This window comes from Sphaeramia orbicularis, chromosome 7 (assembly GCF_902148855.1).
Source record: "Sphaeramia orbicularis chromosome 7, fSphaOr1.1, whole genome shotgun sequence".
Taxonomy (NCBI): domain Eukaryota; kingdom Metazoa; phylum Chordata; class Actinopteri; order Kurtiformes; family Apogonidae; genus Sphaeramia; species Sphaeramia orbicularis.
The window spans coordinates 54625077-54651970 of NC_043963.1; the positions used below are offsets into that span (position 1 = coordinate 54625077).

A 26894-nucleotide genomic window follows, 5' to 3' on the forward strand; every position below is an offset into this window, starting at 1 on the left:
CACAAACTGTCTTTGTGAAAAATTATGTGGGGAAAAAAAAAATTGAAAAAAATAACATTACACTGTGAAAATATGTAAATTTACAAAACTATTCTTTCACAATAAAATGCAAATAAATGCATAAATAAAAACACAGATGAACAACCTGAAGTGTGCAACTTGAACAATATTCTGCCTGTTCCTAAATGTTTGGTGCATTTATGGATCCACTGGGATCTGGAGTTGTGTTCATATTAACAGATGGAATATTGGAGAAACTGTTCAAATTTTAGTTTCAAACTCCAAAATTTGAACAATATTCTGCCTGTTACCAAATGTTTATGGAACACTGTGTGTAAATGCGCATGTAGAAATAATAAGTCAAGGCATAATATTGTTAAAATTGCACTAATTTTTCAAATGAAATTTCTGTTTTTTCAGGTTATTCACATCTTTTTTGTAAAATGTAAATATTTTCATAATTTAATTGGGGTTTTTTGTACTAAAACAAAAAGAAAACCTTGGATTTGTCATTTATAGGTTATTAAGTCATTATTTTACTGGTCTGGTCCGCTTGAGATCAAATTGGGCTGAATATGGGACTGAACCAGAATGAGTTTGACAGGCCTGTCCTAGGAGCGATTCAAAAGCAGACTGAGTAGTTCAAGACATCGTATAAAATGCAATACATGTACAGTGCATTTGGGGGGGGGGGGGGGGGGTCTTTTTCCTCCCATGTCACTAAAGGGTCTCATTCTGAAAATGTTCTTAAAGTTCTCCTGTTTTGCACACGCTCAGAGGTCTGAAAACAGTCTCTCCTTGTCGTCCTTTGTGTTCAGTGAATGTGTGGTACCTGCTTCCTCCTGCTGCTCCACTGGCTGAACACCCTCCTCATCCTCCTGCTGTGGTTGGACTTCTGCACTTTCCAGAGAACTCGCAGAGCTCCTCTGAGTATCACATGGTTTGTTCTGACCGTTTTCCTCCTATTTGCCAACGAGAGACACACATTTAATTTGGATTTGAGTCTAACCTGTTCACTTCTGCCTGTAGTTCTGCTACTTGTGCTTCAGTCCGCTGTACCCAGTCTGTGGCTGTGCTCAAACCCACTGCCCCGGCCCTTTGTAGACATATTTTGGACGGTCTGACCTGGCATTTGGCGGCGTCCTGGGGTGACATTTGGACATGGTGAGGTTCTGGAGGGAGACTTTCAGAGGTATCCAGGCTGAAGACAGTTGCCAGTGCACCCTTGTTGGTCAAGGTGATCGTCCGTGAAATAGTCTGGCCCACCACGTGTGAACCGAAGTCAACAAATGGACTGTCAACCTGCAGCTACAGTAAGAAAAGCATACGTTTACATGCAGTAATTAACAAGAGCAATGAAAACAACGGCGATACAACCAATATAAAGGTGCTGTGACTAGTTATTCCTTGTTCTCTAATTTAACCCTTTCATGCACAGTGGTCACTCCAGTGGTCACTCCAGTGGACAGTTCTTCTCCAGCTGTTCTCTTGTATATTCATGGGTTTTGTTTTAGTTCCATACCAGCCAACACAGTGGATGTTTATGCACCATCCATACACTACAATTCATATCATTACTGCAACTTTGCTGTTCTTGATAAACCCAATCTGCGGTAATATGTTTTAGTGTAAATCAATTGCTAATTGTTATTAAACTGTAATTAACAGGTTTCTTAACCCTGTAAAGCCTGAACCATTAAATCACTGACAGAAAATTCCAGTTCTTTCAAACTGGAGCCTTTATTGGTCCATCTGAACAACCAAAAAACAATTTTTTTCAAATATCAATTTCCATGTATGAGTTTCAATTTTTTAAATCATATTTGATCCATCAGGTCTAAATTCTCAAATATTATTATTTTTGAACAAACAAAACATAATATAACACAAATATGTCTAATAAATTGGTAATTCCCTTTCAAAATTGGCAAAGTTCTTCCTCCTTCCTCATTAATGTCACTGGAAAGGCCTCTGGTGAATGGACTCCTCCCCCTGGTGGATTCAGTTCTGTGCATTTATGACAACTTTTTTTTTTTTTTTGACAAAAATGGCCACTTATTTGACCCCTAAGGAAATTTTAGCCGTTTTATATATTTGATTTTATATTTGATTTTTTTGTTATGCTAGAAAACCAAGCCCTGGGTAACTATATTTCATTCTATCACCTACCATTGGTCGAATGAAAATAAAGCTGAGTCTGAAATGTAGATTACAAGTGTTCCTGTTCTCTGGGGACATCTGCTTACTTACATATACATGCATCAGCGTGACTGCATAATCCTACTGTGCTTCCGTTTATTGCATTTGCACTTTAGTGTCTGAACTATTGTCATGGTTGAAACACACGTGTCTAGTCTACTGTAATAGGATACTCACATCACATTTCTTTATGCTGCATTTAACTGGCACACAGAAGGGACCTGTTGTAGATGAGAACTCCAGCTCTCCCTCCAGGTCCTCATTAATCTGCAAGGATCAGAGAAAAGGATCAGAAGCACCAGGAAACATGTGGAATTCACCCATATTTAGTGTTTCAGTTACAGTTACTTTAGCCATGGCGGCTATCATTAACCCTTTAACCCCTGACATGTTCTGAATATATGATTTATTTTAGATATTCATAAAAATCCAACCGTTTGCTCAATAGTTAAAATTTCAAACATGCTGACAGAATCTAGACCTTGTTCTTTGCATAGACATCTGAGCATGCTCAGTTCACCCGCCACCACCTGTGGAATGGGGGGTAAAACACAGAGCAGTGGTTTGGGCTTTTTGTTTTTTTTTAAACACATTTTCCTTTTGGTTTATTGATTTTACTGTTGTTTCCAGTGCTGTGGTGATTTTCCTTCATTTTTTTTTTATTGTGTTTTTACTGAGTTTTCACCGTGGAACTGCTTCATGGAGTTGAACAGATGTCAAAAAGAAGCTGGACTGATTTATTTAAAAAAAACAAAGAGCCCAAAACAAAAACTACTGGGACCAAATTTATATACTTGTTGCGTATTTTATTTTATTTTTTTAAAAAACTTAATTCTACTTTTTTTCATGTTTTTTAATGGTATTTATTGTTTAGTAAATGTTTTATTCATTTTTGTTGATTTAAATGCTTATTTTGTTTATGTTCCTACATTTTTTTTTTTTTATTCAAATGTTTATTGCGAACAGTCTTATAAGATATTATACAAGACATCAACGATACAAAATACACTGTTCTCTTTTTTTTTTTAAAGAAGAAAAAAAAGGGTATCCATGATGATCATTAAAAGGAGGAGAGAGAGAAAAAAGAGAAAACAAAGAAAAGAAAAAAGGGGGTAATTTTGACTGGTACCAACATGCATTTTTCTGTATTTTAAACTCCAGTGGAAGTCCAGTGTGTGCAGTTTAACATAATAATGTAAAAGTTTCTCAAAATAATAACTATCCTGAAATAATAACACATACTCTCAAAATAATGAGAATTTTTGACTTAACATTTTAAAAATAATTAAGGTAATGCCACTATTTTGAAAAAGAATCTCACTGTTTTTGAAGATACTATATCCTTTCATATTTTACAGACTCTTATTATACATGCGTGCATCTGAAATGGGCGGTGCCAAGACTAACCATGGGTTGGAAAACGGCCTGCAGGTCACATGACATTCCAGGTGACAAACAACCAGGAGGCTCAAAGCTGAAACGATAACGACACAGACATTTGACAATTAGTTCTTAATATTGTAATTCACAATACAAATGACCTGAGCCCACGTAAAGAAAGGAAAACCTCTGTGGAGGATTTACATGTTCCACTTTTCCTCAGGTCTGATAGGAAGATGGAGCTGCTTATTCACAGTAACAGCGACATTATCGGCCTGATCCCAGTCCAGGTACCAGAAAGGGTGCACGTATAGATAAAAAATAATACTGCTCTATCAAAAAATCAGACAGGCCATTTGATTTGTCTGATATTTCTCTTTTAAATCCAAAATCTGTGTGTATTCTGGTGTCTCCTATAACTGTGTCAGGCTTGTACCCCTGTCAGATCACACATTCTTGGCTGTACGGACACTCCACCTAATAGCCTCCATATTTAATGCCTACACACATATACAAATGTTTCAGACCTCAGCAGAATCATGCATTGTTTCTTGCATAGATGTGGTGTCCAAAGCATGCCTGCTGAAAAATTCCATATATTGACAGAAACAGTCAAATCAGAGCCACATATTTAGAATGTGGTGTACGGACACTACTGGTGTACGGACTCTAGCAGATGTGAATGGAAATGTGTCTGAGCACATGGTGGCATCTGTGTTCCATCTGGAACTAAGTCTTCTGGTACAGGAGGACACAAACATGTGGAACCAGTGAGAACAGTAGATCTGTAAGGCATAGAGTCCAGATTAGTGATGGAAGTATATTGGTGTACGGACACTCCAGGAATTTGGGTGAACAACGCACCATTGAAAACATGCGCTTCCACGTAAACATCCGTTTGACACATTGTTCCAAATGTTGTGCAGCATACCAGGGAGCAGAGCCACATCTGTCTAGTTGTGCAGATTTAGTCCTAATAATACTGAAAGAACAGGTTCCCATTCTATTATTACAATTAAAGGGCTGGAAAAGAAGGGGTTAACAACAAAATGGTGGATTGTCTTAATACTGAAAATAAGAATTGATAATCAAACAGCTGTTCAACAAAAAGGATCAATAAATGAAAAGCAATGGGATGTGTGTATTTGGAATAAAAAAGACACAGGAGTTGAGTAGGAATTATTTATTGTGTTACAAACATTATGGACAATCATTTTGCTCTTATAACAATCAAATTGTGCACATGTTTTCACGCTCATTGGGTCGACATTTGATCAGTTTTTATCCAATTTTCTTCAAATTTGGAGGATTGACAGATCGAGTAATAAGATGGACAAAGAAACATTTTGGGAATGGTTTTGGAGGATCTGTTTGGAATACTGATGAATAACTGATGCAAACATACTGGTACACCTGGACTGGGATCAGGCTGTGTATCTGTGGACGATGACAATGACAGGATCATGTATATGTGAAACACAACAGGAGCCAGGACTGAACGATGATGGATGCCATAGTTTAGGTTTGGAGGTGATGGAACTGTACAAGTGCTCAGTCCATCTCAGTTCACCCAATGACTAAAACCCCACCTCCATTAATTTTGATGAAATTTAGTGTATGGGTAATTCATACCCAGAAAAGCCAAAATTTCCAATTTTAACTTTATCGGACCAACGGTTTTCGAGATACCACAATTGAATTTTTTCACTTTTTCCCAAAAAAGGCCTTGTCAGCCAAATTTCAAATTGCTGTAACTCAGCAACCACTGGTCCAATTTTAAAGTGCAAGATATTTCTGTAAAGGGGAAACCATAAGCAATCTAAATGTAGCATGTAGCATTTTGTGCATTTGGGTACTTTTGAGTTGGATGACCTTTTGGTATTTTTTTGACCTTGAAATTGACACTGTGGGACACAGCCGACCTCTTCGACACCACTATGAAAAATGTAGCCCTATGTGTCAACTACAACATAAAGAAATTTGGAGGGGTTTTCTTTTTTTTGCTTAAGCAAATTGGGATATTAAAATTTAATACTGAATATTAACATTATAATTACCTCCGCCAAGGAACGGCAGAGGTTATGTTTTCATCTGGGTTTGTCTGTTTGTTTTTCTGTTAGCAAGATAACTCAAAAAGTTATGGAAGAATTTTGATGAATTTTTCAGGAAATGTTGATACTAGCACAAGGAAGAAATGATAAATTTTGATGGTGATTGGGGGGGGGGGGGGGGGGGGGGGCTGATCTGCCTTGGTGAAGGTCTGCGCTCTCTGAGTGCTTTTCTAGTTGATACTGAAATGAGGATCTTAATAAACTGAATTTACTAAGACTCTTGAGGTAGGCCTATATTCTACCCCAGTTTGAAATTTCAGCTTTTCTGGATATGAATTACCTATATACCAAATGTAATCAAAATTGGACGAGGTGAGGTTTAAAAATGCCATTTTTTTGGGGTGATCCGAGATGGACTGACCCCAAGCTAAACTTAATAAAAAAAAAATTAAAAAAAAAAACTGTTCCTTCCAACCCTTTTCTCGCTGCCTGTCCATCATATAAGTACTGAGAATTCTTTTAGTTACTGGGTGGGGGTTTCTGATTCCAAGGTTTCAGTACAGGCTTATTCAAAAAGCATGAACAGATTTCATGACACATTGCTTCAGTTCTCAAGCATCATCATGGAATGAGTCAGTGACCATTTGAAAGAGGAGTTTGATCAGTTTGAGCTTTTTTAAATGAAAAAGTGCCCCAGCCGTGGATTGGTCTGAAGGGGGCCCTAGACTCTGCTCTTTGTACTGCGAGATCCCCAGACCTCACTGTATGTGATTTTTTTCTTGTGGGGATACGGAAAAAAAAAAGATCGCATTATGTTCCACCGCTACCCATTAACCTCGATGACCTTAAACATCGAATAACAACAGCGATCGACTCGGTGGATGGTGATATGCTGATCATACCTGTCAAGTTTTGGATTTGAAAATAAGGGAAATTTTTCGATGCCCACCGCGAGCCGTCCCACCGCCCCAACCAAGCTTCAGTGTCCTTTACATTTTAACACAAATGTACAAGAAATCCAAAATACCACCTTGTCAACCAAATTTACAAATTACAATGAGGTGATCAGAATATGATCGGCTTTCCTTTGTTGACACTAAAATGCTCTGAACATTTCTATGTTGTGATACAGCCTACATGAAAACACACAGGGGCACTGAAGCACGTATATTTATTGACTTTACATATTTAATTACTTTACATATATTCATTTCGAATTGAAAGTTTTTAAGTTAGAAATTTTCATTTTATTTTCAGTACACATTTTCTTCTAATGTGCTCTGTTCACTCATGTGGCTCTCTGGCATGAACTAATGACATATTATACAGATTATTCATGTTGACTAATATCGTTTCTTCCCCGTGTCATAGACTAAAATCGCAGAAAGCACATCTTACAGAACGCATGATTGTGCCCCATCGCACTCCTCTTTAGAAACGGAAACATGCTGTCCCATTTTTCCACATATTTACAAGATTTCTTATTTATTTATTTTTTTTTGCCAGAGTGCCTTCTCCATCACATCCATCCATCTTTCACCTCTGTTTTTGGTTTTCCCGCTGTTGGCACTACTAACCTGGCGACACCTCAGACGTAGGCGACTGCAGATGGCAGTTCTCGTGAGGCTAGTGACAGAGCTCAGCTCGGAGAGACCGAAGAATGTATTTCATCATTATTATTTTGTTATAATATGGGAGATTTACGGGATGATATTAATACGGGAGGACAGCGGGAAAGGGGGGTAAAATACGGTAGTTTCCCGGCCAAACGGGAGACTTGACAGGTATGATGCTGATACGCGTCTGGGAGGAATTCTCTTATCGCATTGATGTTGTCCGTGCTGCAGGTGGTGGACACATTGAACACTTATAAGTAGAGGTGGGCTATACATACCACCTACAATAATATCGTAAATGTTGATCTGATGATGTGCAGTTTTACATTATCGAGTATACACACTGTCTGGAAATGAAAACAAACGGACGGTGCATAGATGGTAAAGGAGAGGTGCATGAAAGTCCTCGTTGGTTGAATGTGTGCCTCAGAAGCCAATCAGCGGACAGGATTCAGTCTGGTGATGACACAGCAGAACCAAAACACAACATGGTCTGACATGGAGGAAATCTGCAGGAGTGTCCGTCTCAGCCGAGGATTTCATAGCAGACGTGGGTCCACATCACCAGCCTGGAAATGGTTTAGTTTGGACCAGACTGATGTTGGTTAAAATAACGTATATAAAAGCTGGGGCGCCGTAAAGGGGGGTTTGACGTGACAAATTCATGTGGAGGGGGTCCAGTGGATACAGGTTAGAAGTTGTGAAAATTTCATGTAAGGTTCGCTGTAAAACAGAGGAACAGAAGCTGGAAGTCAGACGTTGAAAGCATGATAGGTTTCACTTTCATTTCACCCCAGTGTTAGTTACATTAGTTATGGACCGCACCCCCACGTATATAACTACCCCCCCCCCCCCCCCCCCCCCCCCGGCATGTTTTGTAGAAGATGTATGAAGCATTTTAAAAACAAGAGCTGTTGTTCTGAAACACTGTGTCTATCCATAGATGTCCAGGTAAGGAAGTAGAGTTTTACAGCATTTTTGTAAAAAAAAAAAGAAAAAAAAAAAAGAAAGAAACAAATTCACATTTTAAAGGATATCATCAGATTATCATTATTGAGAAATTTTTAAAAATTCTTGGGATATTTTTTTTGCCCATATTGCCCACCCCTACTTGTAAGACAGGAAATAAAAGTTGATTGTGAGTAGAACACTTGTGACTTGGCTGGAGTTTTCTATTGCTTTTCCTTATTAAAATACTGCGTAATGAAATCGGTTCATTCTTTTTGAATAACCCTGTATATTCAATGGTGTAACACGTATTGACATCTTGTGGTGAAGTTGAGTGATCCAACTCATCGCCCCTCCCACTCCCTCCCCTTCAGTGGCCACGAGAACACATGAAAGGCCCTGGTTAGAGCCAGTGTTTTACACGACTGTTAACTCTGATCCACATCCATCATAAGACAGAAAAAAGAAGTCTGTATGTGGAGGATTGATTTTTTGATGTTAGCTAAGTTCATGACTAAGCCACGGGCTATTTCTCCTGCCTACGTCCATGAATATAGCCACAATAAATCGATTTCTACATTGGACATGCAGTTGGATGTAGTCCAAAAGCTCCACAGCTGCCCCAGTGTGTAATATTAGCTACCATTTAGTTAGAAATGCAGCCAGATTATATTAAAAAACCACCAGCTCCACAGACTTCATAAACATGCACAAATCCTCCACATTCAACCATTAAATGAGACTCAAAGGATGAATTTGGTTTCACAGCAGGACATGTGCTGTATTCACTAAAAGACCTGGAGCTTCAGATGAAACGCTGAAATATGATAAAAGGAAATGATAAACAGAAGACAGAGCACAGGTGAGAAGTCAGCCTGATGAGAAAAAAACACAGAAGGAAACGCTATGTCATATGAAAGCACTGCAGTGAGGAGGAGAACGCCTAAGAAGGCCTTCAAAGCAAGGTTATTATCGTGAAGGAAAACTAACAAAATGACGGAAACTAAAATTGTAAAAACATTTTCATGAAGTGAAATAAATAAAAACTAAAAGAAAAAATCGGACCAATGGCCCTGTAGCTTAGCGGCCAAATTCAAAGCTTTGGGAAATGTATCCAGATCCATTTATTCTCACCAGTTCTGTGTATTTATTCTATTACAGAAATAGTCCATGTTTTGCTCATATTCCAATCAGATCTGGAAAAAATTCAAATTCACACTTGATATCATTGATACTGATTTATTGGATCAATCCACTTCCTATCTGTTATAATGGGAAAATTTTTCAAAGTTTCACCAAATCCAGAATCAGATCCGGATCGAAATAGTTTCAATGCCTTGTGTTGACATCATCATACAGAAGCTGTATACCAAGTTTGAAGTCAATCAGAACTGGAGTTTGGGAGAAGGAGACGATTGAGAGTTTTGTGACGGACGACAACGACAACAATGATGACAATGACGACAGACGACGACAGACAACAACAACAACAGACGATGACAGACGACGATGACAGACAATGACAGATGACGATGACAGACGACGACAACAACAGACGACGACAGACGGTGACGACAGACAATGACAGATGACGACAACAGACAATGACAGATGACGACGACAGACGACGACAACAACAGACAACAACAGACAACGACAACAACAGACAACGACAGATGACGACAACAACAGACAACGACAGATGACGATGACAGACGATGACAACAGACGACAGACGACAACAACAGACGATGACAGATGACGACGACAGACGATGACAGACAACGACAACAACAGATGACGACAGATGACGACAACGACAGACGACGACAGACGATGACAGACGACAACAGACGACTACGACGACAACGACAGACGATGACAACGACAGACAACGATGACAGACGACGACAGACGACAGTAGCTTACAGCCTACCAGCCGGTAAGCTAAAAAACGATAACTAACTGAAACTATATTGTGTGTTTATAAAACTAACTAAAATGTATTAAAATTATGGATAAAATTCCCTTTGTTTTTGTCCTTGTCAATGTCGGATTGATATGAGATCGATTTATTTCCCTCAAGCAATTTTCTGTGCTGTCACCATATGACACTTGTGTTCACTTGTGGTTTCCAGTCGTCTTCTGGTCCCCACTCTACCTGGAAACATGGAGACTAAAGTTGGGAGAAAGCAGCAGAGTCCTGTCTGGGATTTATTTGAATACGACGACAGAGAAGAAGAGAAAAGAGACGACTAAACTAAAACTAACACTAAAACTAAGCATTTAGAAAATCACAAAAACTAATAAAAACTATCAAACCTGCTCTAAAAACTAATTAAAATGAACTGAATTATCCTTTTTTAAACACTTTTTTATTCAAATTTATATGACTGCTCTTACGTGTATGTGCATGTTGTGTGTATGTTTCATGTTGCTGATAACACTGTGAATTTCCCCATTGTGGGATCAATAAAGGAATATCTTATCTTATCTTATCTTATCTTATGAATTAGAGAAAAAAAAGTCCAAACTAAATAAAACTAAACTAGAATGAAAAATCCCAAACTATTAGAACCTTGAACTGCACATCATTTCAAGTGGTCCATTTCAGCTTCTCTGACATGAACAGAAACGTAATGAGATGGTCTGAGTGTTCTTGATCATGTAAACAGAGTTGGCTCCTAAACAAGTCTCAATGAAATTAAAGCTTTGAAAATAATCTGAATATCACTTGAAGTTTGGTACAGAGACATTTGTCTGTACCAGCGCTCAAATGGCAGAATCTGCTCCAAATGCTCCGTCAATAAAAGTGTTGTTTATTCTCCAAGGAAAAGGAAAACTTCTTTTGTATATTCACTCACAGATGAGCAGAACCTCCGAAGATTTAAAAAGAAAGTGTCACAAATCACATTCATGCGCTCCCTACCATGTATGTTCCCTACATTCTTACACATGCACTAATAATAATAATAATAATAATAATAATAATAATAATGATAAAAAAGGATAAGATTTAAATTGCGCTTTTTTATTTACACATACTCAAAGTGCATACATTGGATCCATTATTCTCTCACTCACACATTCATACAAAATATGGACAAAAGTATGTGGACATATTGAATCCAGGTGTGTCTTTTCTAACAGGGGTCTGGGATCCAAAACAATAATGACTAATGCCAGAATATAGTTTTATATTTATATTATATTATCAAACCTGCTCTAAAAACTAATTAAAACTAACTGAATAAAAGAAAAAAAGTCAAAACTAAATAAAACTAACTATAAATGAAAAATCCAAAACTATTAGAACCTTGCTTCAAAGTCAGATCTTTATATGTGCCACTGCAAACAATACACTATGTCAAGAATGAGAGGGAGAAAGAAAAGGAGGATTATGAACCATTTCAGAGCAACATGTGTATCTGCCTGCACATGTTTATACCAACTGGACTGCTGCCCTGAGGAACTGCAAAAACTTACAGCTCTGCAAGAGACACAAGAAAAGGGTCGATCGATAGGAATATAGCGGGCAACCGGCCAAGGAAGCAGAGAGGCGAGGCAAAAGTCAATATATAAACAGACTTTTAGAATCACAAGAAAACATGCATGATTAGAAGGAGATACAGTTGTGGAACATTCTGGATGCATAAGTCCTTCATAATTAAAGGACTAAAACTTCCTTAGGGGGTCAAATGAGTGTCCATTTTTGTCAGAAAAAAACAGTTGTCCTAAAGTCATAGAAGTGTGTGTAAATAATGCTAACACATTTGTGCACAGACTACTGATATTCTCTGACAGTGGAAGCTCTATTTTCATAAATATTGGATTTGGAATAGCACGTGGATGTGAAAACTTTTGCTGGTGGACGGACGTGACATTACCCATGATGCTCTGGTCAGTCCCAGTACTTTATTAGGAATCAACTTATAGACTTCCTATTGCTAATTGTGCTCTTCTTCATAAATGTTGGTATTGTGGATCTAAAACAATCCCAGCTGACACAAAAACACTAAATGTGTCAGTGGACGGATGTGACATGGTTGTTGTGGATCCCATCATACTGATGCTCTGCAGCCATGTCAGCGTTTACACTAATGATCCCTGTGCAAAAACTAGGAGCACTATTATTTATTGGATAGTTTAGCATCAGACTAAAGAGGAAAGAACAATCTAGAATTGTTCTTTCTGTCTAAAAATGCTTCTTATTGTAAAAGTGTTGATGTAAACAGTGCTGTGTGCCATTCTTCATGTATGTATTGGTGGAACAGAAGCAGGATGGATCAGCACCATACTCCAGATTGAACCTGTACAAATAAAACATGTGATATGGAGGAGAGAATCTGGGAAGAAAAACTGGGGAATCCAAAAGAAGAGAAGATTTGTTTTTCAGCTCAGTTCAGTTCAAATAGAACTTGTCCATTTGTGACATGAAAATATAGCATTAATTGTGCTGAAATTGGACATTTTTGAGCTGAAAACATAGTTCATATGAGCATCAACATGTTGAACAGAACTGAAATCCTGTCCATTTGAACAACTGTCATTTACCAACACAAAGTTCCTTTGGATTCACTGAGACTGATTTAATATGAACACAGACACAAAGAAGAACTCTGAGCACATTTTAGCCGTTTAGTATTTTGTGTGAAACTTAAAAAACGATTACAGCATCAACTAAATTATTAAGGAAATAAATATCTACTTATTTTTTCAGTCAGTGGAGGAACTTCCATGATGGAGTTGCTGTGAGATGTTGAATATACTTTTGTGAACATGTGCAGTATGAGTGGAGGTGTTGTTTTTTTACACCGCCTTCAGGGGCAGAATCATACGTATAAATGTACACATACATGCATTTAGATCAGGGGTGTCAAACATGCGTCCCGAGGGCCAAATGTGCCCCCCCCCGCCCCCAAAAGGTTCCAATCTGACCCCTGGGATGAATTTCCAAAGTGTATAAATTCCACAGTCCAGGCTGTGGAACTCATTTTAGTGTGGGTTCCACATCCAGACCAATCTGATCTACAGTCAAATAATAACAGCAGAAGAACCCACACAAAAGAACGACTGCAGATTTACTACTGGGTTTGATGGAAAAAATAATATTACACTATGTCTGTAAATAATGACAACTGCAAATATTTGTCTTTGTTTTAGTGCAAAAAATCACATTAAATTCTGAAAATATTTCCATTTCCAAACTCTCCTGTACCAATAAAATGTGACTAACCTGAACAAATGTGGCCAACCTGAAATGTCTGTATTAAATTCAGTCCAGTTTGAACAACAAACAAAACAACACCAAACAAAACCACATGTGCTGAGGTGGTTCATCCATTGGACAGAAATGATCAGTGTCCATTAAAGCACTCAGTCCAAAGTGAAAGGACAGAATCATGGACATTTTGCTGCTGTTTTAGTTATCGTCATAGCGATCTGGTTTTTACAGACGCAGACGTTTGCACAAATGTTTGAGCAGCAAAAGCATTTGATGCAACGTCAGGTTTACAGTATTGTAGAATTCATTTCTCAATGACAAAGACACAGACAGACGTCTACGGAGGACAGCGCTCATGTGCACATCATGTTGTGACTGTTGTTCTTATTCACACCGACGTAACAGGTCTGAAGTGTGAGCTCTGCTGGTATATCACAGACTGTTACCAAAAAGCATTAGTGCTCCGTACTGCTGGCCTATGTGAATTCTGCTAGTACAGGGGTTGGACAAAATAATGGAAACACCTTCTATGATGCCACAATGTTAGGTGTTTCCATTATTTTGTCCAACCCCTGTATATCTACACTGTAAAAAATGACTGTAGAATTAACACCAAAAAGTTGTAAAGTTGCAACATAAAAAAACTGTAAATGATAATACAATGCAAAGTTGTTTATTTGAAAAGATTTTTGTGTTAACAATTAAATCAAATACAGCTGTAGTTTTTACAGGAAGAGTATGTGAACAAAAGCAGATTTGTATGAAGAAATGATGGATTTCTATTGTTTTTAGAAAATAAAATGTAAATTGAAAAACAATGTGGTGCCGTTTAAACTGCAAAGACCATAATGTTGAAATAACGGCATATTTGCGTCTTTTTTTTTTTATTAAAAAAAGTTATAAAAAAGTAAACATTTAACAGTGTAACATTTTAAACTTGTAAATGAATGGGTTGGTAGAGTTGGTAGAGCGGCTCGTCCAATAACCAAAGGGTTGGTGGTTCCAATCCTGGCTCTGACTGTCCATATGTCCAAGTGTCCATGGAAGACACTGGACCCTAAACTGGTCCCAGTTGGACCTGGTGGATTTGGAAAGAGCTGTGGACACCATGAAGGAGGAGAAAATGAGCTAAAGAAGTGCAGAACATTTACCATTTAAATCCACTGTTAAATCTACATGTTTAAACTGTTAAATATACATGTTTAAACTGTTAAATCTACATGTTTAAAATGTTAAATCTACATGTTTAAACTGTTAAATCTACATGTTTAAACTGTTAAATCTACATGTTTAAAATGTTAAATCTACACGTTTAAACTGTTAAATCTACATGTTTAAAATGTTAAATCTACACGTTTAAACTGTTAAATATACACGTTTAAACTGTTCAATCTACATGTTTAAACTGTTAAATCTACACGTTTAAACTGTTCAATCTACACGTTTAAACTGTTCAATCTACATGTTTAAACTGTTAAATCTACACGTTTAAACTGTTCAATCTACACGTTTAAACTGTTAAATATACACGTTTAAACTGTTAAATCTACACGTTTAAACTGTTAAATCTACATGTTTAAACTGTTCAATCTACATGTTTAAACTGTTAAATATACACGTTTAAACTGTTAAATCTACACGTTTAAACTGTTAAATCTACATGTTTAAACTGTTAAATCTACATGTTTAAACTGTTCAATCTACATGTTTAAACTGTTAAATCTACATGTTTAAACTGTTAAATCTACATGTTTAAACTGTTCAATCTACATGTTTAAACTGTTAAATATACACGTTTAAACTGTTAAATCTACACGTTTAAACTGTTAAATCTACATGTTTAAACTGTTAAATCTACATGTTTAAAACTGTTCAATCTACATGTTTAAACTGTTAAATCTACACGTTTAAACTGTTAAATCTACATGTTTAAACTGTTCAATCTACACATTTAAACTGTTCAATCTACAGGTTTAAACTTAAATCTACACGTTTAAACTGTTCAATCTACACGTTTAAACTGTTCAATCTACACGTTTAAACTGTTAAATCTACACGTTTAAACTGTTCAATCTACACGTTTAAACTGTTCAATCTACACGTTTAAACTGTTCAATCTACACGTTTAAACTGTTCAATCTACACGTTTAAACTGTTAAAGCTACACGTTTAAACTGTTAAATCTTCACGTTTAAACTGTTAAATCTACATATTTAAACTGTTAAATATACATGTTTAAACTGTTCAATCTACATGTTTAAACTGTTAAATCTACATGTTTAAAATGTGAAATCTACATGTTACTCTGTAAATATGTTTACAGTTGGATGTGTTTTTTACAGTATTGTTCTGGTAACCACAGCAGCCAGTTTTTTTCTGTAAAAACAACAGGATTTTTTTTTTTTTTTTTACAGTGTACAGACTGTTCTCCTAAAGCATTAGTGCTCTGTACTGCTTATCTATGTGTATCTATCCTACATCAGCGTTCAGTTTTCCAGGGACAGAATTCCTTAATGCAGGAAAAGTTTGCTGGGGCTGATGAAGTCGTTTGTTGTTTTTCTTCTCAAGCACAACAGACAAATCTAACCAGAGTTCTGAAAATGAAATGTCTGCATGTTACTGTTTTGCATAAACACTGAATCCAACCCATACCCACACTGAAGCTCAATGACCGGGAACACAAACCAAAATGATACTGGCTTTGACCTTTGACCTCTGCCTTTCTACAGTGTGAATATGAACTAATAATGCACCATTTGTACTATAGTAAAAAAAAAACAACTGTGTTGGATCGGGTCTGGGCTGCTTTCACACCTTAAACGAACCACATCAGGGCTCGTATGGACCTGCGCCCAGACCACCTTCAGCTGGGTCTGGGTTCGCTTGTTTGGTCTGGAACAGAGTTGGGTGGTTTTTATTCACACCAGCCCAAAAGGTCAGAACCAAGGGAACAAACGAACTCTGGTCCGTTTGAAACGAACCAAACAAGGCAGGTGAATACACCTTTAAACACAGACTCTAGAACACGGCTGTCAAACTCATTTCAGTTCAGCGGCCACAATTCAACTAAATTTGATCCACAGTAGGCCGAACCAGTAAAATTATAATAATATAGAAATAATGTCATCTCCAAACTTTTCTCTGTGTTTTAGAGTGAAAAAAGTAAACTTACATTATGCTGTTTGCAACTACAAACTATCCTCTCAAACAATGTGAATAATATGAACAAACTGATTTTTTTTTTGTAATTTTAACAATATTCTGCTTCAGTTGATCATTTACACATGTACATTACTACTTACAGATCACAGTGGATCTAAAAATACACAAAACATTTTGTAAAAAGTGGAATATTATTAAAATTGTACTTACTTCTCGTAAGAAATTTCAGGTTGTTCGTATTTGTTCAGGTTATTCAGATATTTTTGCAATATTATACTTTGTTTTAGTGTAAATACATGACAATATTTACATTTGCAAAGAGAAAAATTTGGAATTGTGAGTATTTATACGTTATTATGACCTAACTGAGATTGAATCGGTCTGAATGTGGAACCTGAACTAAAAGGATCGTTAATATCTTAGTGTAATTTTTGCATTTCACAAATTCATCCCAAAGGCCGGACTGGACCCTTTGGCGGGCCAGATTTGGGCCCCGGGCCGCATGTTTGACACCTGTGACCTAGAACATGTTCCCTTACATTTTAGCCTTACACTTCATCTGTTATATAACACTAATCATAACCCCAATCAAATCCTAAACTGGGAAACTTTTGATTAAGGACTCCTTACACCATGTCTGTACTCACCTACAGTATGCATACAATGCATGGCCATGTTTTTCTTTATTTCGTGTCTGTTTTTTTCCCATACGTACAGTATATTACTATGGAAGAACCCCCTACCAGCTTGTCCCCAGTAGAATTTGCCAGGCCTATGTATGTCTCTCCATGGAAAAAGGATTACACACTGTTGAAAAGCATCAAAGAACGTCGTTGTTTCAGATACTACATCCATATTAATAGGACAGCCACATTAAATACATGAACAGTGAAAGCTCCACTCTGACAAATAAGCTCAGTGCTTGAGCGCATGTAAAAATGAAAAGTGCACACTTTTATAATGACATGATTAATAGTAAATTGTCACAATTACTTTGAGCAGCTGACTCGTATATTGACTTTCTTTTCCCATCTGGTTGGATGAAGCTGCGGTCCAGCCCACCACTGTGACCTGGAAGTGTATGAAAGGATTCCACAGAAAGCTGGTGACACTTACAAATGTCACCTTGCTGTTTAATTATGATGCCAGTTAATTATTTTTCATTTCATCAGCACCCCCTTTCCTGTTTCAGGTGTAATGAAAACACACGTGACGCAAAATAGAGCAGTTCACTGGGGATTAAACGCTAAATGAGGCAGTGTTTTTTTTTTTAACCTGCTGGAGCCCTATATAAAGTACTGCAACGAGGCCATACTGTACGGCGTGTCTGCTAAAGAGTCCACGGCTGTTTACTGCCTCTGCTGTGTTCTATTATACATCCTGGTCCTCTCCCTATTGGCTTCTCCTGCAGCAAATCAAAAGGCTGTCCTCAGTTTATTATTCAGCTGAACACAGCTCTAACCTCGCTCACACTCATGAACCACTGCTGAAACCAGTCCACAGTCAAACCTCCACGTCCTGACCGTTTAGTGATTTCATCATTTATTCTGAACACGCAATGAAATTTAACATATATGCACTAGCAAAACATACATAATGATACAAATATCAAGATTCATAACAATCTTAGACAGAAGAAAAGCACAATAGTTCCATTTACATTTACCCGAAAAGGGGTGGGAAGAAGTGCAACTGATTTAATCCCACCTCCTCTCCTTACAATAATATTAATAATATATGTCCCTCTTCCTTTTACATTACTCCTCTATATTTATATATGTATTCACACACACACACACACACACTCATTCATCCATATACACATATATAAGGTTCATACATATACACAACATACAAATACACATATAATCTTTTATCGATGCCTTTCTTAGTCGTGCTGGTGAATAAATAAACAAATAATATCTAACTCAAGGAAGGAAATATCTACATAAACAACAGTGAACATATGGTGACAGTTAATAACCCTCATCCCTGTATCTTGTGTAAAACCTGTTCTTCTAAGTGTTTCTGAATCGTCTTCTGTTTGAACATTCCTTGTGCTCCTCCCTCAGTCTATTCCAGACTTTAACACCACACACACACATATGCTCAAACTGTTCCCAGTAGTGCGCACCCTCTGAATTTTGACATTAAATCTACCCCTTAAATTAGAACTCCCTTCCCTTTCAGTGAATCATTTCTGTATGTTTCCTGGCAGTAGATTATTTTTGGCTTTGAATCTGAGTTGTGTTGTTTGTAGTTCTATGATGTCTTTGAGTTTGAGTCACTTTGACTGTAAAAATAATGCATTTGTGTCATCTGTGGAACCTGCCTTGTGAATGATCCTTACTGCTTTCTTTTGTAGAATGAGTAGTGGATACACTGTACTGTTGTAGTTATTGGCCCAAACCTCCACCATGTGTGTGAATATCACTCAAACATTTCTGCTTGAACTTATTCAACATAAAAAGGGATCTTGCTCTTATTGTGACGGCAATAGTGTGATACATAAAGTATACTTGTATCACAAGAAAGAGAAGGAATTATGTACTCCCAAAAAACATCAAACATCAATATCTTTAAAATCTACTGTGGTTTGAAGGTTTGTTTTGTTTTGTATCAAACTGTAAAAAGGACCAATGGAGTAAAGCTCCGCTGCAGATGCATCTGATGCTCATATTAAATTATTAAAGTATTTCAGAGAAACAGCACAAGCACACTGAAGTGGAGATATGAACATGTCAGTCATAGAAAATAAAATATCTCTTCATGAGTGTCAATGATGGGTGTAACGGGATACAAAAATTTTTGGTTCAGTACATTTTCAGTACGTTTTCGATACAGTGAAGGAGACCAATTTCATTAAAAAAAAAAAAAAAAAAAAAACAACTTGTGAAACTCAAGTGACTGCATCTAATTCCAGAAACTGGAAAATATCTTGTTGGAAAAACATAATGAGATTTTGGAGGTTGTGCGGTGAGCAGGATGGGGGTCATGTTTTTTGGCAGTGTAAAAAACTATCCCAATACTGGAATAATATCAGTGAAAAATGTGGAAAAATATTGGGATAGGAACTACCAAGGACATGTTCTGTGTTATATTTGGGTCATTTAACAGGAAAGGACATACCAAGTGGGGATGGATATTTGATTAAAATCCTCATGGCAACGTCTAAAAAAACCATCACATGAAAATGGTGCAAAGAGGGACACCCCCGCCACCCCAAATAATTGGAGAGACGTTGTGGAAGAAATTCACAACATGGACAGACTTACGTATATCATAAGACTACAGCAAGAAACTTGTGAAGATCAATGAAAAAAATGGACAATATACAGAACAACAACTGACACTACGTTCTAAATGTTTGTGTTGTAAAATTTCAAAAATGGAACAATAAAATATAAGAAAAAAATTATTGAAGTAAAAATGCAACATACTCTGAACAATTAAGTGTCACTCTCCGTCTAACTGATCTTTACCAATACAACACCGGCACACCGCTCTTATTTTGTCGTCTTGTCTCTCCACTGTCATAAGTGACTGGGAATCTGAAATGCTCCCAAATCGTAGACCTTAGAGCAGACGGAGGGTCCTCAGCTCTGTCTTTGTACCTGTGACCTGCTCTGAGCTGCCATGGTCCACCTTCAGCATGTGGATGGTGTTGCACTGCTTAGACGTCCATCTAGACCAGGGTGTTCAAATCCGGTCCTCGAGGGCCGGTGTCCTGTATGTTTTAGATGTTTCCCTCTTCAAACACACCTGGTTTAATTAAGGATCAGCTCATAAACTCAGCTCTGCAGAAGCCTGATAACGATGGAATGGCTTCCAGGTGTGATGGAAGAGAGAAATATCTAAATCAGGGCTGTCAAACTCATTTTAGTTCAGGGTCACATTCACCATAATAAGATCTCAAGTGGGCCGGATCACTAAAATAATAACAGCGACAAAAGTAAAATTAAATGATGTCAGTGTTTTTCATCTATAACGTTTCCTTGAAAATCGGACCAATGGCCCTGTATCTTACCGGCCAAATGAAAAGCTTTGGAAAATGTATCCAGATGCCATTTATTCTCACCCAGTTCTGTGTATTTATTCTGTTACAGAAATAGCCCATGTTTGGTCATATTCCAATCAGATCTGTACAAAATTCAAATTCACACTTGATATCATTGATACTGATTTATTGGATCAATTCACTGTCGCACCAAATCCATAATCAGATCCAGATGGAAATAATTTGAATCCCTTGTGTTGACATCATCATACAGAAGCTGTATACCAAGTTTGAAGTCAATCAGAACTGGAGTTTGGGAGAAAAAGATGATTGAAATGTTTTCCCCATAAGAGCCCATGTTGAATTTTGCGTCAGTTCCAGATCCAGAAGAAGATCCTGATCAGCATGTGGACATTATGTTTGGGTCATCTCCCCATCAGGGCTGGACTGGAGACATTTACACTGGAGATCATTTAGATTTACTGAGTTATTGCATCCATCCACTTCCTGTCTCTTATAATGGGGACATTTTTCAAAGTCGCACCAAATCCAGAATCAGATCTGGATCCAAATAATTTCACTAACTTTTGCTGACATCATCATAAAGAAGCTGTATACCAAGTTTGAAGTCAATCAGAATTGTAGTTTTGGAGAAGAAGACGATTGAAAATTCTGTAACGGACGACAGATGCTGCATGACGACAGCAGCTTATGGCCTGTCGGCCGGTAAGCTAAACATCTGAATGACATGGACAACTTGAAATGTCTTCAGAAAAACAGGTGCAATTTAACAATATTCTGCCTCAGTTGATCATTTACATGTGCATTACAACTTACTTTACAATTACAAACACACCAAATATTTACTAACAGGCAGAATATGGGTAAAATTGCACGTAAATCTCTTAAGACATTTCAGGTTGTTCATATTTGTTCAGGTTATTCACATTTTTTTGAAAAAGGAAAGTTTGTCCATGTAAACATTTTCATGCGATTTTACTTTTTTTTTTTAACACTAAAACAACGAGAGCATTTGCAGTTGTCATTATTTATCGGTTACTACAATAGGATTTTACTGGACTAACCCACTTGAGATTATATTTGCCTGTATGTGGAACCCCGGATTGAAATCATTTTGACACTACTGATTGTTAATATCTTCAGTGTAATTTTTGCATTTCACAAATTCATCCCACAAGCCGGATCTGACCCTTTGGCAGGCCGGATTTGGTCCCCAGGCCACATGTTTGACACCTGTGATCTAAATCATGCAGGATGCCGGCCCTTGAGGACCAGATTTGAACACCCCTGGTCTAGGATATCAAATATTGCACATGGGTTCTGTTTGTGCCCACCCTGTTCATACTGTGTGTGTTCTGCTTCAGGGTTCATGTGGAAACTTAAGGCTAAAACTTAAGTGTTTGCATTCTTCACATAGACTACATGTATCCGGTGGGTACACCTCCATATTATACTGAAGGCCCTGAACTGAAACGGATCGGTACAAACGAGTGCACCGTTACACCCCTAGTGTCAACATCTTTTTATATTTTTATCTTCTAGAAGCTATCAGGATGCCAGCATGGCACAGTTTGTTTGTCATTTTTTACAAGTTAAAAACACGTCCAAAGGCATTTTCAGTCAAGGGTTAATTCAATGTTTTTCATTCAACCTTGGGTTGGGACCCCATGTGGGGTCACCTGGAATTCAAATGGGGTCATGTGAATTTATTTATTTATTTATAAACTTCATTTATAGAACTTTTCAACATTTATAGAACTTTTCATTCAACAAGTATAACATTTAAAATTTAAAGCAATGTATTCATGATACAGAGATTGACACTGGACATGATAAACAAACAGAACCCAAGGATAAATAAATAAATAAATAAATAAATAAATAAACAGATCAATAACAATATAAGCACCTAAAATGTTATTAAAGTTCCAGGCCAGGCAACCTATTCACGCAGTGTATAAGAGGCTCCTATATTTTGTCAAATTTATTGGAAGAGTTATTTAATTTTTTCTAACTTTATGTTCAGCATGATGTCTCTGATCCATTGATCGTGTGTTGGAGGTGATAAGTCCTTCCATTTGAAGAGAATGGTATGCCTAACTAGTAAAGATGCAAAGGCCACAACTCTTTGTAGGTTAGCTGAAGGAACAGAGTCATCTGTGCATGAAATGAGACCAAAAATAGCAGGAAGGGGAGATGGCTGAATACAGCACCCATAAGCCTTCAAAATGAATAAAAAAAAAAGAGTTCCAGAAGGGGGTAAGTTTGGAGCAGGACCATAGCATGTGGAATATTGTTGCTGGGGCCTGCTTGCATCTGTCGCAGATAGAGTTTATGTCAGGGAATATTTTTGCAAGTTTAACTTTAGAGAAGTGCAATCTATGTAAAACCTTGAATGGAATTATGGAATGTCGTGAACAAATGGAGGAGGAATGGACCCTAAGAGCACCGGGGTCATGTGAAATTTCTAGTAATTGATAAAAAATAAAAAACTTACTAATAAAAAATATACAGTGAATTGAGAGAGACAATCCCAATCCATAACAGACATGACAAACTGTGGTTGTGAAACTGCAGCACTGTGGTTCTGTTTGTGTGTCACATGTTCATTGTGGTCAATTCCAGATGCTGCAGCTCTTTCATAATTCATAGTTTCAGTTCTTGTTTGTTCAGTATTAATTGTCCTCCTTGTAAATCACAGCTGGACTGACTGGACAGATCCTGAGCCTTTGTGCAGTAATCTACACCTGGATTTACTGCCTCTGTCCACAATAATAGACATTATATAGACTAAATGTCCTCTGAAATTAACGTTTATTTGCAACATTGTATAGCAAACTATTACATGATCAAAAAAAATTAATTTTAGCAAAAAAAAAAGTCTCTGTTTTGAATGTGTGGGGTCACCAGAAATTGTGATGTTAAAATGGGGTCGCGAGTCTAAAAAGGTTGGGAACTATTGGGTTAATTTCTTAACTGTAAAGGAGAAAAAGCCTTTGGACAAATGCTGTAGTCCCATAGACGGAGCTAAATAACTAATCACATACTGTGCTACTAACAGTGCTTACTCCGTGCTTAAGTCCCAGTCTGATAGATCATTCCGCAAACTGAGGTGAAACAAGTTCTTTGGCTCCAAAATAAAACTGTCAAGTATCTTAAAGGTGTAATACCGCTGACGACCACTGAAGGGACTCCAAAAACCCCAGAGTTCCACAGACTGACATGGAACTGTTGGGACTGATAACTTAAAAATATGCTTTAAGAACACTGTGAAATGACTGCTAGGCAAATGTGTTATGAGGTTCACAAATGCAAATGATGTTTAGAATGAGCTAACCAGCGCCTCCTTGCAGATGGTTCTCACCTCTCATGCTTTTGCCCATATATGGTCACTTCTGGCAGGAAAAAGCCAAAACACAAATTTCTGTTTCAAAATGGGAGTTCAGAAAAACAACTGGGGCTACTAATTCTATGGTTTGAATGCAGTTTCATTCCAAATATTATATTGAATCAACAGGAATAGGGAGATTATGTCTTTAAGGCTAGTGAGAGTCAGTTAACTGGATTAGCTATCAAGCAGTTAGCAGTGAACTTTACTCCTGATGGGGGTCAGGAGTAAAGTGTTTGCTGAAGCTCTGTGAACAAACTGAGGTGACATGGAAAGTATATCATGAACATTTCACAGTAGGAAAAGTGACATCTATTGACACTCCATTAATCTGCCACTGTTGGGTTTGTCTGTGTTTGGTTTGTTTTCATTTACAGTATTTCAACTGCACAAATGTTTAGACCTTGAAAACAGGCCATAGCAGATAAAACCATGCAGTTTAATTTCAGTAAAACCTCACAGTAAAAGCTAATTTTCACTTTACACAGGCATTACGATAGCAATAAATAATTTGTTGAAGTACTTTGAGCAGTAGCAGTTTTATTAACTGAAAAGGAGAGATGATGTCTTTGGAGAAATACTCCTAGAGCCATTTTGAGTTTAGATGACTGGCTAATTAGCTAGTAGCCATTGAAAGTGAACTTCACTCCTGATGGTGCCTGCATGAAAATTCAATCAGCTAATGCAGTGAACAAAGAAAGTGCTGCAATTAAAAAAACAAAGTTGTCCCCGAAGAGGCGGGGTGGTGGTGGGTTAAAAAAACAAAACAGGAACTACTGATATATTTATGATAACTACCCTGATAAAAGTGCTGGAAGGCAGCGCTCCTGAAAGTTAGTGTTGATTTGTAATCGTACTTTCACGTCATGTCGAGCTGATCAAATGAGCAAACAATCATAGTCAGAACAAAAATTCTGTAATTGACATGTTTATAATGCACATCTGAATATTTAAAGACAATAAAGAATTTGATGCATCCTGCAATGTTGTTCTCATGACTAACATATGCATTATTATTAACCTCACCTGTGAGTTTACAGCCTCTCCTCCTCTACCTCCTCCTTCTTCTCTCCTCTCTGTCTCCTGACATTAATGTTGATTCATGACATATGAACAGATTCAGGATACACTGATCATACAGTTTGATGGTTCAGTTACTGCCTGAACAAAAAAGACTTTACTTTCAATTATTACATGTAGTTTATTCCCCAAAAATATGGATAAAATCACATCTAGAATCACATTTACAGTCTGAGGTTTTATTGTATTTCCCCACAAATTTCTTTATTTGTGTTTTTTAAACAGTTGCTCCTCCATAGAAATGCATTAAATGATAAGTACAGTAACTTTCTGTTGTATCTGTTTGGTATTAAAAAGTGTCTTTTCGTCAGTATCTGTGTTGAGCCTCTACAGTTCTAGACCCTTGAACTAACTTACACTTTAACTCCTAAAGAAGTGTTTTATGACCAGTTTTCTGTCTTCTGTCCAGAGCGATATTTACGTTAGAGGCGGGACTTCTAGCAGAGACTGACTGTTAACCCTTTGTGTGCCAGAATCATTGACTAAACACTACGGACAGCGGCTGGACTGATGGTGAGTACACAGTAGTGGGTGGATATTGGTAGGGACGGGTCCATAGAGTCCTACGCAATTCTACTCCCCTGGTAGCAGCACCTTGTTCCAGTCAGACTAATGACAACGACAATAGAGGGTATGCATATACGTCACCCCCCCCCCCCCCCCCCCCCGGCCACGCCCCTCTAAGTCAGACTGAGTGTCTTAAACCAACCTGTTCAACATGACGGAGTATAGCAGTAAACACAGCCAGAGCAAAGGAACATGGGAAATCTGAAGTTAAATGAAGGACAGTTGGACTGGACATGGATCTGTACGAGCTACCAAAGAACAAGTGGTCCATGAACACTGACATGTGGACCCAAATGGAGGATCCAGACCTGATCCAGGGGGGAGGGGATCAGCACTATTTGGACCTGAAACTAATATACATGGTTTCATCAGGACTGACAACCAGGGTCCAAAACTAGGACCAGAACCAGCTGATCCAAAGGCTCCAAACTAGAGCCCAGAACCAGCTGATCCAAAGGCTCCAAAACTAGGGCCCAGAACCAGCTGATCCAGAGGGTCCAAAACTAGGACCAGAACCAGCTGATCCAAAGGCTCCAAACTAGAGCCCAGAACCAGCTGATCCAAAGGCTCCAAAACTAGGGCCCAGAACCAGCTGATCCAGAGGGTCCAAAACTAGGACCAGAACCAGCTGATCCAAAGGGTTTAAAACTAGGGCCCAGAACCAGCTGATCCAAAGGCTCCAAAACGAGGGCCCAGAACCAGCTGATCCAAAGGCTCCAAAACTAGGACCAGAACCAGCTGATCCAGAGGGTCCAAAACTAGGGCCCAGAACCAGCTGATCCAAAGGGTTTAAAACTAGGGCCCAGAACCAGCTGATCCAAAGGGTCCAAAACTAGGGCCCAGAACCAGCTGATCCAAAGGCTCCAAAACTAGGACCAGAACCAGCTGATCCAAAGGCTCCAAAACTAGGGCCCAGAACCAGCTGATCCAAAGGCTCCAAAACTAGAGCCCAGAACCAGCTGATCCAAAGGGTCCAAAACTAGGGCCCAGAACCAGCTGATCCAAAGGGTCCAAAACTAGGACCCAGAACCAGCTGATCCAAAGGCTCCAAAACTAGGGCCCAGAACCAGCTGATCCAAAGGCTCCAAAACTAGGGCCCAGAACCAGCTGATCCAAAGGCTCCAAAACTAGGGCCCAGAACCAGCTGATCCAAAGGCTCCAAAACTAGGACCAGAACCAGCTGATCCAAAGGCTCCAAAACTAGGGCCCAGAACCAGCTGATCCAAAGGGTCCAAAACTAGAGCCCAGAACCAGCTGATCC

General features: G+C 38.0%; 1 protein-coding gene across 1 annotated transcript in view; it reads right to left on the bottom strand.

Annotated features, from left to right (window-relative positions):
* Window positions 1-26894, bottom strand: part of LOC115422496 (cilia- and flagella-associated protein 74-like) — a 180189-nt gene that overhangs the window by 136366 nt on the left and 16929 nt on the right. The window contains exons 3-6 of the mRNA XM_030138843.1: window positions 3607-3673; window positions 2377-2466; window positions 1126-1308; window positions 833-962 (exon numbers count right to left, since the gene is read on the bottom strand). Coding sequence (XP_029994703.1) covers window positions 833-962; window positions 1126-1308; window positions 2377-2466; window positions 3607-3673 — 470 coding nt within the window. The remainder of the gene's footprint in view (window positions 1-832; window positions 963-1125; window positions 1309-2376; window positions 2467-3606; window positions 3674-26894) is intronic.